This window comes from Callionymus lyra, chromosome 19 (assembly GCF_982586985.1).
Source record: "Callionymus lyra chromosome 19, fCalLyr1.hap1.1, whole genome shotgun sequence".
Classification (NCBI taxonomy): domain Eukaryota; kingdom Metazoa; phylum Chordata; class Actinopteri; order Syngnathiformes; family Callionymidae; genus Callionymus; species Callionymus lyra.
Genome location: NC_141836.1, coordinates 13267330 through 13287233, shown reverse-complemented (window position 1 = coordinate 13287233; position 19904 = coordinate 13267330). Strand labels below are relative to the sequence as shown.

Sequence of the window (19904 nt, the reverse complement as noted above, 5' to 3'; positions counted from 1 at the left end):
ATTCAAATTTAAAGTTCATTAAAAAAAATCCACCTTTCAATTCACAAATTATGGGATTCAATTATTAAATAAAACAAATTCAACCTTTCAATATATAAATTATTGAATCAAATTATTCAAACAATACAATGTTTAAAAAACAATTAAAAATTGAAAAAAAAAAACGTAAATTTGAATGTCAAATCCAACCATTTAATATTCTGATATACTTCCATAAAAGGACACACACTGGTAACACGCATGTTCTGTCTTTTGCGGATGAAATCACTTTTAATTTTCTTCTAAATATGTTTGTAATAAAAGTCATCACTCACCTGTATTTACAATGCAGCAGAGTGACGGTGTGTTGCCGCCCACGAGCGCCCGGCGAGTTGAAAGCCACTGTCAAAGTCTGCGGCAATTCTTCCTCACTGGAATATTCCACGACTAAAACATGGTCGCCCGGAGCTCGCAGATTAGTCCGCAACTCCACACTCATCTTCAGGAAACATTCATATGCGTTTAATCAAACACAAAAAAGGCATTATTCTGAAGTTGAAAAATGCATGTTTTACTGGCTTACATCATAGCCGCTGCAGACGGCCATGTCGGGGTGACGCGGGGTGACCTTCTCAGATGGACACGGGCGAGGCAGGTGGTTATCAATGCGACAGTTTGCGTCATTCCCGGAGATGGATGGAAAGGGCTCCAGAGACAGATAGCTGTACATCAGACAGCTGGACAGAGACAGAAGAGGTTAAATCTTGCTTGCAACCCACAGGTTAACCATCACAGAGAGAATATTGAGAACAAATAGAAGAATTATTCATGTGATTAACAACAAGGGTTAAATAGATTTCAAGGACTTACTTCTCGTTGGGATCAGGCTCTGAGCTGTAAGTGCAGGGTTCAGAAACTTTGATCTGCAGGATGGGAGCTTCATAGTAGGCGCTGGGCAGCAGGACCAAGTAGTCCTAAACAAGTACATTCAAGTTAATATTCAGAAACACAACAATCACTCAACCAACGTGTGTGTATTACCAGAAGGATTCCCTCAGCCTCGATAACCACAGTCCATGTTCCAGGGTTCAGGACGAAGGGCTCGACGAAGTTGTTCTGAGGGACGTTGACGAAGGTCGGCTCCACACTGGGAGCAAAAACTATCTGTTTGGATTGTTCGGAACCTGAAATTCGACGCAACAGGGATTATTCATTGTCTTGGAAATATACACATGTATACAAATATAACATCTAATTTACTATAATAAATTAATTTTGAATTAATGACATTATTCATTTATTTAAGTTGCTTAAGTACATGAAATATTTGGTAACTTTTGTTACTGTTGAGCTTTACTAAAATGATTTATGATTTAATATAAATTTCCAGTGGCACCACATTGTATACAAATGATAAACAAGTGTTTTTTTTTAAGGAAAACAGCTAATGTTTAAAAAATGTATAAACATGTATATAAGAAATATTGACAATTTACATTAAAAACAAATAAATAAACAAAAATAAAACACAAACAATTGTATGAAATAATACCAAATAATCTCAACTATTGACCAATGTTATATTATATATAATAAAAAAAAATGCTTTAGATTGAAAAGTTAATTTAGGCACGATTTAAAAAAAGGCTAAAGTTTTGAAACTTCAATAAAAAAGTAGAAAATGTGAAAAACAAAAAAAAACACAAAATTGTTTTTTGACACAAAGTTATACTACTGGCACAGACGTCTAAATATTACATAGAAGAAACTTTCTTCATTTCAACAGGAATTTACTGGCAAAAGGATTGAATGTGGTTCCCGAACGGAACTGTAAGGCATTCGTTACCAGGCCACACAGAAATAAAAAGTAATTTATATAATTCCTGTTCTATTATTATTAATCTTGAAAAGGTGTTTCGTTTTTTTTTTATTTAAGGTATTTTCCCTGAAGTAACATTAGCTTGTGACATTTCATTCACAACTTTCTTATTTAAGTTAAGTTTACTCAATAATTAAACCTGTAAACTAGTGGTGAAAGTGAGTAAAACACAAACTTTATATGGTTTGTATTAGTTATATCTGAAGATCAGTCCATTAATATAATGCAGACATTAAACGAAGGTTGTAGACCTTCTGACTTAAATAATCAGCGAGTCTAAATGTACTTCTGTGTCACATCAAACAAAGAAGGGATATGATTTGTGAAGACGTACCTCTGCGGTTCACCTGATATGCCGTTATTTTACCAGTGGAAGTGTCACCTTCAGAGTTTACATATCTGAGAATGAAGCGAGTCAGATAGACGTCTGCCTCGCTGACATAAACCTGAAGCTTCACTGCATTCTATGAGGACAGGTGAGAGAAGGAGGCGGAGCAAATCAAGGGTGGTGAGACAGAAGAGAAAGATAAAGGAGGAATGAGTGAGAGAGGTTGAAGAAAAAAAGAGTAGAAAATAACTGTTAAAATCCTGGACGCTAAACTGATCTGTGGCCCTGATGTTATGAAAAAACCTTAAGCTGATCGAGGATCACGAGACGATGAGAGATAGATGAAGGAGACAAACATGTTAAAAGCAAGCAAAGAAAGGAGCAACAAAGACAACTTACAATTACCACAGAAGTACTGCCAGCTGTGCTCCAGGACCGCAACCCGGCCCTTCACCTCCGAACCCCCCCAGTTGGCATATCGGAGCACCACACGGAAAAGGTCTGGAGAGTTGACCGACACCGCCACAAACACCCTGGACTGCAGAAGGACCCGACAGGAAAGTGGGACAGGTGGAGAAAAAGGGGGAAAGGTTGTAATAAAAGAAAGACCAAAGCCAACGATTGATTGATAGATAGAAGAGGTAAAAGCGTGTGAACAATCGAAAAGGAGTGATTATAGTTGATATTTAGGTGAGAAAGAGAAACTTTAACACCACAAAGACACATTGGAAAAACCACCACCTTTGTCTTGGAAAGCATTTTAGACAGAAAATGTAACAAATCTAAACTAGGATTAATGTTAAACATTGACACACTCTGAACTATTTTGAAGAATGATGTAAGTTGATCTTAACATCAGGGCCACAGACAAAAACACAAACATTTTGAATGAACAGAATGACACGAGCAGTAGCTACAACGTGATCGTCTAAATACAGTGGTCCCTCATTTATTGAAGTAGTGACTATTTCATTTTTTTTACGTGTTTAAATTAACAACTTGCATTTGAACTTATAAAAACTCCAGCTAACATAAGAGGTCTTATCCCAACAACCCTCTTGGTAATGTGACCTGAACAGCCTCCCATATTGTTTTGCCGCCCAGCAAACCAAGATCACTTTTGACATTGAAAAATAGAAGTAGAATTAAAATACAGTATTGTAGTTGCCAAAAAGCAGTCGCTAAATTGAGCAGGTTGTAGAAGGGCATCATGGGTAATGCGGTACTAAGTGCCTCCGATTAAGTGTATCTGCTGTTCATGTAGGTCACCTGTTTGTAACACTGTGAATAATGACTAGGAGCTTACTAAAATATATCTAGATGTTCAGTACCGTGTGTAAAATAAAGCGAGGGACCACAGTACTCTGTAGGCTAAACCACAACAAACGCTAAATTATTAACTACCTGGATTGGAGTCATCTGTGCGTAACCTCTCCAACTGAAATGAGGGAACTCCAGGTGATTGTAGCCAAATCGCACTGGTCGTCCATCCAGCATGGTTCCTTCCTCAATTTCAAATCTCAGATGATGAAGATCTGGGAAGTAATGATCCGGGCGAGGCCTGAAAAAACGTTAAAACTAATAAGAAGAAAAGCCTACGGTGTTACTTTCCTGATTAAAATGTTTGGGATATTGACAGAAATTTAAGCGATGATTTCGGGGGTTTTTAACCTACAGGTTGCACTGAACCCCGTCCACATTGGGCCTGCATCGACATCGACCGTTACGCTCTCCACAAGATTGACCGACCGAGCCTCCGATGTCACACTGACAACCTGCACATGAGGGTCCAAGATAAGTCACGGCAACATATTATTACTGTCGCGGAGAGAACGACACGGACCCTGGCAGCCGAAGTAGTTGTTCTCTTGCAGGTCGTAGTAGCCATCTTTACAGGTGGAGCAGGTTCCACTGCAGGCGTTTGGCTTGCAGTGACACTGACCAGTTTCCTGTGGGACACAAAGATGAGTTCATAATTGTAATGTCTTATTTTAAATAAACCATTACCAGAAGTATTCAAAATGAATGCACTGACCTGGGCACACTCGGCGACGCCACTCAACGTTCCAGGAATGTTACACTCACAGTCTGCAGAGGAGGTTTTGCACCTTTTAAAGTCGTCAAGATGGCAACAGGCATGTGTTTACGTGTGTGTCGGGTTTATCTTACTGGAACATCCTTCAGGGGTATCCGGGGAGAGATTCCAGTAGAGAGGTTTACATTTGTCGCAGGCCAGGCCTTCCACGTGGTCACGGCACTCGCATTGACCCTGAGAGGAAGAAGCAACACTTTGTTTAAGTAAAGTGAAGAAGACAAGTGAGTCCTTGATGTTGTTGAATGAAAACGTACCACTGGAGGAGGCACCACGTACTGGACTGATCCCGCCGGATGACAGGTGCCAGCTTTAACAACAACACAAATGTTTCTTTGTTATCCCAAGTATTCAACAATCTCTCTAGATTTGTCAATAAATTATGTTAAGGATTATATAAACAAACCAAAAATTCATTCTATTTACATAACCTGACCTTGGAAAAGCAATAGAAGATAAAGATGTAGGTAGTTAAATGTATTAAAATATATTATTTGTCATAAATATATTTAATTTAACCAATGTTAATCACTTTTCATTTTGTTTGAGCCCAGATATTCAAGAAAGAATGGGATATAAAAAATGCACTTAGAGCAGTTGAATCGAACTTAATCACACAAAGGGGCAAAATCTTTTACAGACTAAGTCATGTGGGAAAACAAAAAATATATATTTAGTATATATATAGTATAAAGTATAAAGTGTGCTTGTGATATTGTATTTTCATTCTCAATATATTTCCAAATATTTCCTCTGCCAGACTCATTTCCTTCAACATAAGTTTTGAAGTTATAAAAAGTCTTTGTATAATTGTTCACATAGAAGCATGAATCTATTTGAATTGTGAACAAACCATCCAGCGGTCCACATAAAGCTACTTGGATGGCCAGAGTCTTATTAGTGTTTATTAAACAGATTTAATAGTTAATCTTAATTAAAAAAAAACTTTTAAAAAGTTGAATCAAAATAATAATAAAAAGATTTATTAGGTCTTAAAAAACTACTGTAGCCCTGCAAGAAATTGTGTACCTGAACGCACCAGTGGGCGCATAATTGGCGTTTCTCAAGGTGTATATAAATGCTGTAAATCAAATTATACTTTAAGCACCAAGTTGCGACACTGAACCAACTCAACAGGTAGTCTGTGCTCTACTTCCTCTCTAGCTGCAGCAAAAATAGAAGCTTTGTGTAACGCATATGATGACGTTTCCTGTTCTGAAAACAATTTTGTGTTGACGGATTAATGAGGCTCAATCATTGACACATGTTTACATATTGTTCTTGTGTGTAATGTTGTGTGTATGTGGGCCTCTACCTTGACAGTTGGGGAAGCCATAAGCCCCGTGAGAGCAGCTCTCACACCTCAGTCCAGCCACGTTGGGGAGACACAGACACTGACCGGTCACCTGATCACAGCTGGTGTAGCGAGAACCTTCTGCCGAACACTGACACGCTGGAACATAAACAAAAAGATTCATTTTTCGGCTATGATAATAAAAACATTGTGGGTACGTACGAGTGCAGCTGGGGTAGCTGTAGTAACCAGGTGCACACTGGTCACATGACGCGCCGCTGTAGTTGGGGCGACAGCTGCAGAGTCCTGAGGCCGTGCAGCTGGCTTCCAACGAGGTGCGAGGATCACAGGTGCATTCTGGGAGAAGATCTTTGTCAGAAGTTTGATGCATCAAATATTTTTTATCACCAACATATTAACTATTTCGAACATTCTCTTCCTTATGTCAGATGAGCTAGTTTGAAGTCAACATAACACCTCATTAGGAGGTTTTTAGTGTGTGGTCCTCTCATATCATCGCACTTCATAAACTCTCCAGGAGGGAGTCTTTGGTGTCTGGTACCTTGACAGTTGGGATACGAGTGGAATCCTGATCTGCACTGTTCACATCGTGGCCCCTGAAATTCCGGTTTACACAAACATTGACCGGATTCATCGCAGCCTTCCGGCAGAGAGCCGACGTTGCTGCAGCCGCACACTACAACACAACAGAGAGAATCAATGTAAGTTATCCAAAACACTTATGATGCAACATTCAATTAAAGTGGACAAAAATGTAATTAAATTGAATTAAATACATTTCAAGAAAAATAGTTTCGCTGTCACCAAGGCAAAAGCTAAAAGGTTTCGACTCACATTGGCACAGCGGGTAGTCAAAGTAGCCCCGTGCACACTGGTCACATTGGTAACCCTGGAAACCACTCCGACATACACCATCCCCTGTTAGCATGTCACATGACCCGTCCAGACAGCCAGGACCTGAACACCGGCAACCTGAAGTAGACACATTTGTGAGTAGGTCTTGGGGGGGGGACTTACAAAGATCGGAAGGCTTGTAAACTACATGTTTACTCAGGTGTGTGTACGTGTGTGTGCGTGGGGGGGCGACTAAGACTAAATAAATAAACACACCACTAAATACAGTGTCTGGTATTCCAAGCACTGCGTTGTTTGTGTGCTACTGTGCCAGAATGTAAGCGGGGTGTTTGTAAATGGGTGAAAAAAAATGGTGGTTCTGTCCACTAAAATTGGAAAAAGTTATTTTCAGAACTTCCGGGTCTAACAGGACAGGATATCGTTGTGATTTAGCGGCTCTGGCAGAGAAAGCCATCAGGGATTTCTGGATCATGTGACTTAAGAGAGTTAGTGAAAATGGACATTCTCTGGATTCATGTAGATGTTCATTGGAACCCTTCAATTTCACGGACAATATTTAATTACGGCCCGTTTCGTTCTGACCTTGACAGTTGAGTCCGAAGAAACCGGGGGCGCAGGTGTCGCAGTGGTCGCCGGTGAAGCCGATTTTGCAGATGCAGGTTCGTGTGCGAGGGTCCGGCCTGCACGAGTTGTCCACGGTACCAGCTGCACTGCACTCACAATCTGAGGACATATTTGTTTATTGTAAATAACCGAGACATAAAAGTCTTCCTGTGGTGAGAAAGTGTCGAGTGTATTGAAACTGTGTGTAAATAAATGCAGGTTTGATATCAGTGCATGTGGTGATTAAAGAGCCAATAACTTCTAAACCAGGGGTTCAGGCTGTAAAATATAAGCTGTTGAGGTCCCAGAACAACAAAATGTATATTAAGTTAACTGTCTTTAACAGGAAGTAGGAGTCTGATTGTGTTTTTCTTCAACAAATATTCACAGCAAATACATTTTTTACTCCAGTTTTGCTTTTGAAAATTCATGTATAATTGTTGACATCCATAATCTCATGATTTTACCTTAAATATCTCTATAGGTCACTAAAGGTGTGTTTTTGCAGTAATCTGGCAATATGATAAGTATCATGATCAGTATACTATATATTTTAATACTGTAGTAACAAGGATATATTTGTAGTATTGTCAAGTACTTGACTCTGGTGTTGGAGAATTTAAAGACCACATGACTCTAGACGAGGTCTTAACTGCTTTCATTTGTCTTGAAACCAAACATGTCTAAACATCAGCTTCAAAAGCTGCTGGAGTCGACTGTATCCTCTCGTCCTCAGTGAATTACGGGATATGGCGGGATTTCATTGTTCCGTTAGGACGTAATGAGTGCGATACACTGCTGTTTTTTATCTACACAGTATTGTGAAAAACAAAAAAGAATTGAACATATCGCTGTAACGATGTGTTTAAGATGTTCAGTTGAAGACAAAAAACTTACTGATGATTTCTCCGGCTGGTTTGGCCTCACCGTTGTTGTTATTTGTAGGATAGGTAGGGACGGCTGAAAGTAAAATAAAGAACGAGTGTTCAATGTGATCCGACACATTCGAATTCATCATTCACGAGACTCACGGTAACACTCTGGGAAGTTAATGAAGCCACTAGCGCAGGAGTCGCAGTTCTCTCCGCTGTAGTTGGGTTTGCAGAAGCAACGGCCGGTCACGTCCTCGCAGGTGCCGTCGGTGAACTCTGACCGACAGTCGCAGGCTTCAGGTCGATGGAAGAGAAGATTCTTTCATTCTACCCGAACATTTTGCTTCAAGAAGACCAATCTATCTTACGTGAGCAGGCCAGTGGGGAGTCGACGGAATGATCAGGTGATCTGTAGTATGTTGGTATGCAGCGCTCGCAGTTCACTCCGGTGGTATGATGCTGAAAAAAACAAATAAAAATAAAAAGTTCAGTTTAACCGACTCCCCTTATATGCTCCTCAATAGAGCTCAGGTGTGCTGCATTACTCACCTGACAGTTGAGGCAGACGCCTCCTCCTATGAAGTGTCCGTGCATGTCCATGCTGCCTCTTCTCTGCTCCACCTCGGGGTCATAGAAGCAGTCGAACGAGTGACGATGGCAGTTACATTCTGAGGCAAGAAAGGTGACACAAACAGACTTTATTAAACGATATAAGGGAAATCTACAACTTTATTTCTTTTTTCCTTGTCTCTCTTTGGTCACAGCTGAAGACGGCTTTATACCGGGTCTGGTTCTGATTGAGGTTTCTGCCTGTTAAAAAGAGGTTTTTCCTCATTGGAATTGGCTGTTTTTTTCCTGTCTCTTTTATAGTGTATTTTAAGCTGTAAAGTGTCTTAATATAACTCTCTTGTGATTTGACACTTTAAATAAAATGTAACTTAATTTAATATAATGCTAATCCGTCTAATACAAAATGCATTTTTTTAATGTTTCCGTTATAATTTTTTAGATATTTAAGTAAGAATTAATAGAATAGATCAATAGATATGAGGAAAAACTGTGCAAGATTTATTGTAAATAAAATATTCTGTACAACAATGATTTTAATGTAGACCAAGACGAACATAAAGACATTATTAGAAATTCCTGTCCTTTAACAATGTTGTTTTTCTCTTGCTTTTAATCTGGATCCTTTTATAGCTCACATGAATAAATGTATATACTTAAAATGTACTATCAACCATCTGCTGGGCCAAATAATAACAATTGGCATATCTTCCCCTTGAGTCCAAGACCTTATTAATGACCCTAGAGTTCATATAGTTGATGAATTAAAACAGTTTAAAATAACCATGCGTCTTGAACAAATCTGCCACCGACGCTCGACGTGAGTGTACTCAGATGGCAACTCAAAAGAAAAGGTTGAATATTTACCAGTCAACTCAAAATACCTTTTCCAAGTCATTTAGAAAGTTTTGTTTGAAGCGTAACAGTCGAGTCAGGGAGCACAACCTCACGCATGAATCACCGGGGTCTCTGTGAAGTCGCATCTATCATGTTTCCTATGACAGCCGTTCGTTCGGCAAAGATCAAACACTCGGAGAGTCACGTGAGACGTATAGATCTTTCACAAAATAAGAAGGTATAATTAACACAACCACATCTGATTAACACACACCAGAGGGGAAAAGATTCCATTACAAAATGTATGTTTTATGTAAGAGTTATGCCCTGACATTGATGTTTATGATGACTTGTACATATAGATGAGATAATTGGTGTTAAAAAATGAAATATATGTTTTTAAAGCACATATTTAAAGTCTTCACGAGGTCAGTGCTGGAGCATCTGGTTTCTCTCTTTCTGGTTCATTTCAAACCAAAATAATCCTCTTGACTTTCTAACTTCCCTTTCAGATGCTGCAGAAGCCTTAAATGCATCTTTCGAAAAGAGAAAAAGCAGATGTTCCAAACGTCTGTTTGAGATGCACCGAGGACGAAAGGATATAAATAATCACCCTGAAATCTCCAATGTATTGAAATGATTATTCAAAGGATATATTAGGGATCAGTTCAACCGACCAAACATTAAGGTTGAGTGCAAAGCTGTGATACAGACCTTGATCAAACTTCCCTCTTCACGCTAAACCAGTGAAACTCAGAGTCCTTATCTGCCCCTCAGCACACCAAAGGTGGCGGCGGAATAAACCAGCGCTCTTATCCTTCACCGGCTCCTGGCTGATAATTCTCGAGTGTTCAAACACGACTTGGAGGATGTTTGAGGCACCATTTGTCTTTCTTTAAATAACCAGGAGAGAAGACTTCAAAAAGATTATCGTGGAAGAGCCCTTGTGAGCAAGTCAGCTGATAAGACTCTTGACTTGTGGATCCGACAAGAAAGTCTGTCGGGAATCACATCCTGGGAGAAGAGACTCGAGCGGAGAGTGGAAAACACTTCACCAAAGATGGTCGTAAACTTCTGAAAGTGCTTCCAACTATTGAACATGTTGAGGTCTATTTTAAGGGAACAATAATATTTGGTGAATGAAAAAAAGGTTAAGATCAGCAACAAATTTCTCAAATGTATGTATAGAGAATATATTTGGGGATAAAATAGAATAAAAATAAACTTCATTAATTCATTATTTTATTTATAGTAATATGCTTGTGTTAACTCTTTCTTAGTTTGTATTGACTTTTGTAATTTTGATTGTCTTGGCGACCAATTTTTAATTTAATCTGGATACAATTTCTTCTCCGTAATTCATGAATTTTACTTATTAAACGAGAAATTTGTAGCTTTAAAATGTTTAAACATCAAGTGTCACGCTGCCCTCTGTGGTCAGAGTCACATGACCAACAGTTGGATAAGAAGAAGATCTCGTGAAAAATGTTGGTATTTTTTCTCACTCCGTTTAAGCAAGACACATTCCTCAGGATCAGCCATGAGACATCAGATCCAGTGAAGCAGCAGTGTGTTCATGTGTACTCACGTTCACACTCATTTGCACTGTAGGTCGTGGCCGGTTTCCATGGTAATTGGTTGAATCCAGGGCAGCACTGGTCACATGACAAACCACAGGTGTTGTGCTTACAGTCACACTGCAACCTGTTCGCAAGGAAACAACAAATTAAACGACGGAAAGAGGATTTTTTACATTTGTTTTTCATCAAACAGTCATCAAAAGCAGTTTCAGAACTAATCTGTATTTTTAATTGTGTTATCTTATTTTTTAATATTGTGTTTTAGTCTAAAAATAATTTTTAATCTAATATGTGCAAATCTTACTGGTATTATTATTATTATTTATTAAAATATGTGTATTTTTTAATATATCTAAGGAGTTCTATTGACAATATATAGACTACACCTTAAAATAAAATGAAAAATGTATTCACAATAGTTGATCTTTAATAAACTTGTATCTAGGCTATGTAGTTTATTATGTGTGTAACGTGCAGTTTTTGAAAGTCAAACTACAGATTTCAGTTAAATTTGGTGGATCGTCATTGACCTTAACAAATTTAGAGTTTTAGTTTTAATGATTCAGCAACTTCTTTGACAATCTATTTAACATTTTATTCAGATGAGATTAAAGATTAAATATCATCTTTCAGTCAATTATTTTTGGTATGGAGTAAATATATTGAGTTACTTATTTAAAAACATCTATTATTCCTGCAACAATCTTTGTTTCGTCTGATACTCATTAGCATGTACTTTGGTCAAAACACTTGTTTGAACTTTCCACAGAAGTTCATCTCCATCAGACGGAGAGAAAAACCACAACAGAGACTTTTATCCATCCCTGACAGAAACCGACAACTCCGAGTCAGATCGGCTTAAGAAGCCGCAGCCTGTGGTGACTGTGGCCAAAACACTGCAGGGAAGAATTTCCCAGAAGAAAAGGTGAAAGAAAAGCTTCACAGACGTTCCAAGAGTCTCAGGCTGACTTCTGGTATTAGGGTCATCAGACATGAGAATTCAAGTCATGATTGAAACATTCATCTTTTTTTTTAAATTACAGATATATGAGAGAGATTGTTAAGTCTTCACCAACGATTGGATTAAGTTTAATGAGACTTGAAGTGTTGGCACAGAAATGTTAGACAATCCTTGACATTCATGTTATGGTCCGTGTTGTGTTCTGTCCCGCGCTGATAACACATCTGTGTATCCAGTTTCAACAAGCTGATTGCATTCGCAGCTTTCACCTTCACTATCAAACGCATTCTTCTCACATGTTCGAATCCTCAGAGCAACTCTTTCGTTTACTCCCTGGATATCCAATTGAAAGGAAATGACTTTCAATGGACGGTTTCCGTCAAAATTCAATACATAATTGTTCAGTTGATTCCTCTACTGTAACCTTAAACTTTAACATTTGGTCTTCACCATTTCCCTGTAAATCATTCACGTGTATTCAGTCAGACTTTACTGTCTTTTATTTTGAACATTTGATGGACCATAAACTATGTTTTGAAAAAGTAAAGTATACATGGCATACGTCTGAAGTCACATCTGTTATGTGTTAGATGGGAAAGTTTCTCCTGCATTGTAACTACAGGTTGAATCTGCTTCTCATAGACCAACACCAGATCCAATTGAAATTTAAGACACTCCATCCTTCGGGAGGTTTAAATAAAAAAATAAAAGTGCATCCGCTAAAACCACATATTGCTCTTCTTAGACAGTAAAAAATAACCACATACTTTAGGTCGATGTTCACATTCTATTCAGGCATGTATTCCACATCTTTGCTGACAATGTTCCAGGTTACAACAACCCTATGACTGGTAGGTTGCTGGTTTAACACCCCACTACCCCCAGAACAGATTTACAAAACCATTTTTAATACGATAAAGTTGACCTAACAAAGCATTTTTAAATATTAATTAGGCGGAACGAAGATAAAGTACAAAACAGTGACAAAAAAAATGTAAGAACATGATATAAAATGTCAATTACTTCAGTTACAGTATGTGGATTATAAGGATTTGACATACTAGTTAAGAGAAAGTGTGAACATCACTGTATTGATTCATTAGCTTCGTATATATTGTAAAAAATACTTTTTCTGTGGGAGTTTTGAGAGTTCAATTCCAACAAGATTTTGGAACACTGGAATAATTGTAAAAACGTCTTATTACTTATCAGCAAATTACTTTCTTATTGTTGTAGTAAGTACTTCTTATGCTGACCAACTCCTAACAATTAGGACCTATAAAGACCAATGGTACAGAGACCTATGAAGATGCCATTGCAGAGACAAAAATGGCTGACATCAGCAATTTAGGATTTAGTAGATTTTGGACTCTTTATGTGATTGAGTTTAACAGCACTGAATTGGATCATTGGTGGTTAATCTGCATAAGTAAAAGCAATATTATATATGTATATACAGTATAGAATTAAGGAATAAACACATTTATTTCTAATCCACAAGTTCTAGAACTTCATTTTGATTTAAAAAAAAAATGTTTTTTAATGATACACTTTTGGTTTCACTGCTGCATCAGGATCTGCTCAAGGGTAAGAGAACATCTGTGCAAGACATTACCGCAGCTCTGTGTGCAGCACATTTGATCAAGTCTTTTTTTCTGTGTAAAGAAGGTCACACCTTCATACGCGGTTGTTATGCAGTAAACAGGATTATCACTCGATTATCTTGGCGAGGAGAACTTGGTCACGAGCCGAGGAAGACATTAATGTTACGGTGCAATCATGACACACTCAAGCTTACTTTGTCCAAATAATAATGTTGGTTTATAAAAAGGTTATTTTGCTACAAGAGATAAGAATAAACCAATTTTTTTAAAGACTATTTCAAAGGACAGCAAATGTACCTGCAAGTAATAGAATCAAATTTATTTTTAAAACTGTAAAAATAAATTATATAGAGTTTGTGTTTCACTCATTTTCACTAGTTTACGGTTTTATTTTTTGAGTAAACTTGACTGAAACAAGAGTCATAGACTTACACCATCTTCTTTCAAAACTAAACACCTTTCAGGTGATAAAAATCAATAAAACATAACTCGTACAATTGCCTTTTTTTCTGTGCGACCCAGTAACGAAATGCCTCACATACCAATAACAATCCCCAGGACTGGGTTAGGGGACCAGTATTGTTGTGTTGTATATTATTTAGTGTGTATTTTTTTTATGATTTTGGAAGGTCAAATAAAGAGAATTGGATCAGAGATGAGCAGAATTTTAGAAATAAAAACATGCCACTATAAAAGTAAAAATTCTGATATAAAAAAACATTTAAATGTGTCAATAGCAGAAATCATTTAATAACTTGGCTTAAGTGTATTATCATCAGGTTTCTTTTGATAAAAGTATGAAGGCGTGAAACTCAAAACTATTTTTAAAAAGAGCAGGAACAGCGATGGATGTTTCCCATTAGCTGTCAGTCACATATTACATCAGCAACAAGTTCGGAACCGACATTTATTCCATGCAGGTGTGTGTTTGACTGATCGGGAGGAATTCGTATATAAATCCCTGCCGACCTCATCAGGTTTCGGAGATTCACTGTCTGGTTTACATCATCGAGAAGGTATGTGGAGCCATGAGCATCGGTTTTGAAAAGTAGACTACGGGTTTGCATCCTGGAAACGGGATGCAGGGATGTCATGACGTCGGTGCATCCGACTTGTGTTTCCCACAACACACCTCTGGTCTCAGAGTCACACGTAGTAGTGATAACGGTCATCATTGAAGGAGGACTCAAGCAAACACTCTGAAGTCCACAACATATCAGGAATAATGTCCATATTTAAGTTAAAGTTTGTACAGACAAGTTTATGAAATTTGTAAATTTAAAATCCTTAAATACATCATCCAGGATTTTAATTCAATACAGTACTTTATAATCAAAAAATAATAAACCCCATTTGGCGCTCCAAATGTCACCAACACACCAGGGGTCATCGTCAAAATGTGAACCATAATCTGGGTCACGGGCAAAATATAATGTACCGAATATTTGTTGACTAGTCAAAAACTGGCTCGCCCTTAAAAAGAGATCAAAAGTATGTCATATTTTCTTTGTTATTTTCTTCATTTCATGATTGATGTGTCGATCTCAGCTTTCTATAATACCTTCACTTAGTGTATATGTACCAAAATGCGTTTGCAGGCCACATAAAAATAAGTTATTATTTGGCTCCGGGGCCTTGAGTTTTTGACACATGCCTTACACTTAAAGTACATCTTACTTCACAATCCTCTAAGAGGCAACGACATGGGAAAAGTTTTTTACAAGGCAGTTGATACCTGTGACAAGTCTGTACGAGCGTTCATTTACTCCCTCAGTGGGTGGCTCTCGCATGTATGCAGAACTAAACACACAACCGTTTATGAGCCTCATTAAATGTGTTCATTCTTATGGAATCGACGGACAGATGACAGACGGATGTAGAAAACAATATCCAGCAGGAAGCGACGCAGACACTTGATACACACGTATCTGCTGAATACATGCATGCGAGTACACATCTGCTACTGTATCATTAAATTAATCACACACTGTCCACTTCCCTGCTGCACTGTACTTATCCACACATCCTCACCGAATCAAGCACGACATGTTCCATCTCGCGTCGCGACAATGAAACGAGAGGAAGTTTATCCGTATCCAGGTAGTAATCTGTCTCGCTTCTATTGACTTTTCTCTTTCTACACTTTCTGACGAAGTGTGTTTGTATTAACATCACCATCAAAATACCACAGCTGAAGTATTCCAATATGATTTATTGGAATTAAGTCTCCATTGTTCATGTTTATAACCTACAAATATCTCAAGATATTGAACGTAAACTGTATAATCCTGTTTGGTAAATATCATTTTTGTACGACTTTTTCCGACCCCTTGTGTGTTTGAGTTCGACACCTCTGCTTTAAACAAATCACTGAACAACTTCACGATCTGATTATTAATTAATGGAAGACTAAACAGTTTACTTCGTGTCTTAAAAACGGCTGTTTCTTCATCCAGAACTGAATTATTAACACATGAGTTTCTTCATATTGGCTTCATGCTCGTGGTTGTATATTTATACATCCACATAAGGTTGAGCCAAATACTTCAAGCAGGATCATGTGCGCTGCAACGTATCTCGACTCATTACTGCAACACAGGAATGCAGATGATTCTTTTACGACTGCAGACTAATTAAACCTTTGCTAGTTGGATCATTTATTTTGCAGTGAGCCTAAAATTGATTTTATTGCCAAACGTTTTTATAACCGGCGGCTACTATAAATCAATGCAATACTGCTGGGCACAAATTTAATTACATGAGTGAGTTTTTCACACGTTGAACAATGTGAGCGTTTGTGACTTACTTGTAAGGATCACTCGGGTCTTTGGCGTTGCAGGCTTCAGCATGACCGTTACACACACAGCGGCCGCCAATACTGATGTCTTTGATGCTGTAGTAGTACTACAGAGACGGAAAAAACACATGTGTTACATGATCAATTATTTCTTGGTGGTAAACAACGTGTTATAATGTGAATAAAGTGTTTTTTCTGAAGATCATGGTAACTCTTATAAAGCATGCAAAACGCTTTGTTTTTAACCAGGAGAAGGACCACAAGCCTCTGAAAATTTGGGGTGTTTTGGGGTCAGACCCACTGACCTGATGTATGTATAACTATTCAAACAACAATCAGGGTTTTGAATTTTAACATTGAAACATTGCTATGTTTTTATGCTTACTTGGTCAACTTGTGTTTTGTGAATTTTCTCCATTTGTTTTTCTTGATACAATGATAGAAATAATATATTTTATTTCAGTGGGAAATTGAGGTGAGATGCGTGTACAATCATTTTTAAAAGACAACATTTCATACACAGCATTTACATTTATTCAAATAATCTGATCAAGATTTTATATATAGTTTTATTTAAAAAAAAAAGGTTTATATCAATTAAGTGGAAAAACTCTAGAACATTATTATAGATGAAAAAGGTACATTACTTTGACTTTTCATAATTAATATATGTATTACCACTTTAGATTTATTAGTAAGTACCTCGTTCTCACTAATAAATATCTGGTCTGATCAATTGAAATAGTTTGATTAAAGTTTAAAACCCTTTGATTTCAGGTCATAATTTGGTTGACTACAGCTGAAAATGTTTGACTGTCGCTGAAATCTCTTAAATTTATTTTACCAATTAATAAATAAAATAAATAAAAATAAATCCAAAAATGAATAGATACAATTTTACCAAGTAAAAAATGGGTCGACCGAGAATCAAGACATACATCAATGATGTGTTTCCGTCAAATAACAAAATCATTGGTCACTGGCCCCTCACCCTCCGAGTGACCGTGGGATCACGAAGTGCCTTCCCCATCAGGTGACCCAGCAGGGTGTTGGTTCTCAAGAAGCGCAGGCGAATGTTTGTTGCCTTTGTGAATTCCCTCAGCACTGGAGAGTAGGAGAAGTTCATCGCTCCGGGACGGCCGTTCACCAAGGACACCACGATCTACGAAATCAGAAGGGTGAGCACATTTCTATCATTTGGGATTTGACCACATTAACAGGAGTTTTTTAACTTCATAACACATAGTAAGAGATGCCAATCGTAGTTAATAAGTTATTAATTTACATGTAACATAAGATGCGTGAAATGTATCTTATAATAGAAACTGTAAGGGAAAAGATTAAGAGAATAAACTTGTTTGTAATTATTGTAATTGCTTTGATTAATACCTTTTTTCTAGATAGTTTCTTTTGACTCACTCACCTCTCCATTTTCCAGTGGCACGATTCGTGAATACTCAGTCGTGCAGGCGATGTCGTCATCGTGGTTGATTCTCTCGATGGTCCTCTGGCCAAATCGCTCAATACAGTCTCTCTTAGAAGCTTCACACACACACACACACACACACACACACACACACACACACACACACACACACACACACACACACACACACACACACACACACACACACACACACACACACACACACACACACACACACACACACACACACACACACACAGGAAAGGGGCAGTGAAAGGGGAGAGAAAAGCTTCTAATCAGCGACAACCTCATATTTGAAATGTGTGAACATCCTCTCGCGCTCGACTTGAGCGGCGTAAACCATCCCGTGGCATTTTAATGATGCGTCTCGGGGACGATAATTAAAGAGCGCTCTGGCTCAGATGGGGTCTCTTTTTTCTTGACTAAACACAACCTGGCTGGAGCTTCACAACATCTGGAACATCCCAGTCATTAGCCACGACTGACTGCACGTCTGCGGTAACTTTCTTAAGTCCCGACCTCACACCCCAAACTAGTAAACTGGGCCAGGTCAAGTACGACTTGTTACAACCTGAGATAAAAAGTTATTCAAGTAACAGAGAATTTTATGACCAGTAGATTTACCTCCCGTTTAAGTATTTTAGTTAAATCAACCAGTAGGAAAAATCTACTGGACAGGACTTGTCAAACTTCTCAGAGATGCGATGGTAAAGAAATTTAGATTGTTTACATAATGTTTTCAATGCATGAATGAAGAGACATTCCTGCTGTGTTGGCTCTTTGATTTATCCTCAACATGGAAAGGAAAGCGGACGCAATAAACCAGAGGTAAGAACTTTGTCAAAACGTTCTTTGTTTGGCTCGGCTCATACTTTCAGAGTCCAAACATCTTGTTAAAGTTATTATGACTGTTGAATTTAGATGCTGTTTTTGGAGAAATAAAGACATGAACTTGAGTTTCTTGTTCTGCAGAATTGAAGTTTTTGGTGAGGTCAACCGTTGGCGCAGTTTCCCAAAACAACTCAAGGAAAGTTTATTTTTATTGTGAATTAGACAATATTTTATTTATTGTTTGATACTTAACCTTAAATGAAATAATATCTTTACAGCTTAAAAAACAATGTATTGCAATTATAAACATAAATACAACATATATAGTCATTTAACAACATTTCTTTTAAATTAATAACCAGGATTTATTCTTTAAATGACAATAAAAGGTGAGAATGGTGAGTTTTAAAGAGGAAATAAAAGCTTGCACTGTAAACTTGTGTCTTTTAACTATTGTTGTCTGTGACTTTGTACATTGTTTAAAGAAATGTTTTAGAATATCTTTAAAGATTTAAAAAGAAACTTCTTGCCCAACAAACATAAAAGCAACTTGTTTGATTATTTTAAAATAGTTCCGTAAAAACATTTTGAAATTGAACCATGTTTGTTTTTTTAATTGACATAAAAGATGTTTCAAGAAAATGGCTTCAAGAACAATCGAGGATTAACTGTCCCAGTGAACGCCTTTTACAACATAAAAAAAAAGAAGTTGATCAATATAATTAAATAGAAAATTGTAAATATGTAACAATTTTATGTAAAAAGTATGTATCAGTGTGCAACAACTAAAAAGGTAAAAGCGTTATTAACTGCAAAAGAAAAATACTCATCTTAGTCTGAATGGATGTTGTCTGTTGCTACATGAGTGACATGTCTTGCTTTAACTAAGTCAATATTTTAACAGCAGGATGAGAGCATGGAGTTAAACGTTCGGTGACATCATGTTATAAATAGCAGGTTGAAGTCATTATTTAAGCTGTCAATCACACGTGTTGTTTTATCCAGACAAAAAGAAGAGTCAAAAAATAAAAATGGAATAAACAAACGTCCCCCCCAACTCTGTTTCTCAGGTGAAGATCAAGCAGCAACCTGTTGTCTAAAATGCCTGGAATTCCCCAACAGCTCTTCCAAACTGACAGCTGCTGCGACCAATCGGCTGGCTTCGTGGTGATGCAACGACCCCCCCCCCCCCCTAACCAGTCGGATGTTTAGCTGCCCCCCCCCCTCAGGCTCGCTTTTTCACCGGAGATTAGCAGGGAGAAGTGATTCTAACCCAGGGGGGAGGTTAGGAAAGCATGAAGTGATGCTGATGGAATCCGTCTTGCTTCAGGACTCATCTCCACATCTGGACTTGTGT

At 37.8% G+C, this 19904-nt stretch overlaps 1 protein-coding gene across 3 annotated transcripts in view; it reads right to left on the bottom strand.

The window, feature by feature from the left end:
• The window catches only part of lama5 (laminin, alpha 5), a 60493-nt gene that overhangs the window by 22981 nt on the left and 17608 nt on the right, over positions 1–19904 (bottom strand). For 2 of the 3 annotated variants that reach the window (XM_087782314.1, XM_087782315.1), the window contains exons 4-27: positions 17693–17811; positions 17261–17431; positions 16279–16376; positions 10916–11031; positions 8473–8591; positions 8292–8382; positions 8083–8217; positions 7949–8011; positions 7031–7171; positions 6428–6565; positions 6135–6269; positions 5795–5929; positions 5594–5731; positions 4536–4588; positions 4356–4455; positions 4222–4274; positions 4030–4135; positions 3862–3961; positions 3591–3747; positions 2586–2724; positions 1021–1163; positions 850–953; positions 563–716; positions 315–478 (exon numbers count right to left, since the gene is read on the bottom strand). In XM_087782314.1, the coding sequence (XP_087638440.1) occupies positions 315–478; positions 563–716; positions 850–953; positions 1021–1163; positions 2586–2724; positions 3591–3747; positions 3862–3961; positions 4030–4135; positions 4222–4274; positions 4356–4455; positions 4536–4588; positions 5594–5731; positions 5795–5929; positions 6135–6269; positions 6428–6565; positions 7031–7171; positions 7949–8011; positions 8083–8217; positions 8292–8382; positions 8473–8591; positions 10916–11031; positions 16279–16376; positions 17261–17431; positions 17693–17811 (2872 nt within the window). Of the gene's footprint in view, positions 1–314; positions 479–562; positions 717–849; positions 954–1020; positions 1164–2192; positions 2323–2585; positions 2725–3590; positions 3748–3861; positions 3962–4029; positions 4136–4221; positions 4275–4355; positions 4456–4535; positions 4589–5593; positions 5732–5794; positions 5930–6134; positions 6270–6427; positions 6566–7030; positions 7172–7948; positions 8012–8082; positions 8218–8291; positions 8383–8472; positions 8592–10915; positions 11032–16278; positions 16377–17260; positions 17432–17692; positions 17812–19904 lie in introns of all 3 variants that reach the window. The other variant, XM_087782316.1, reaches the window with a different exon arrangement.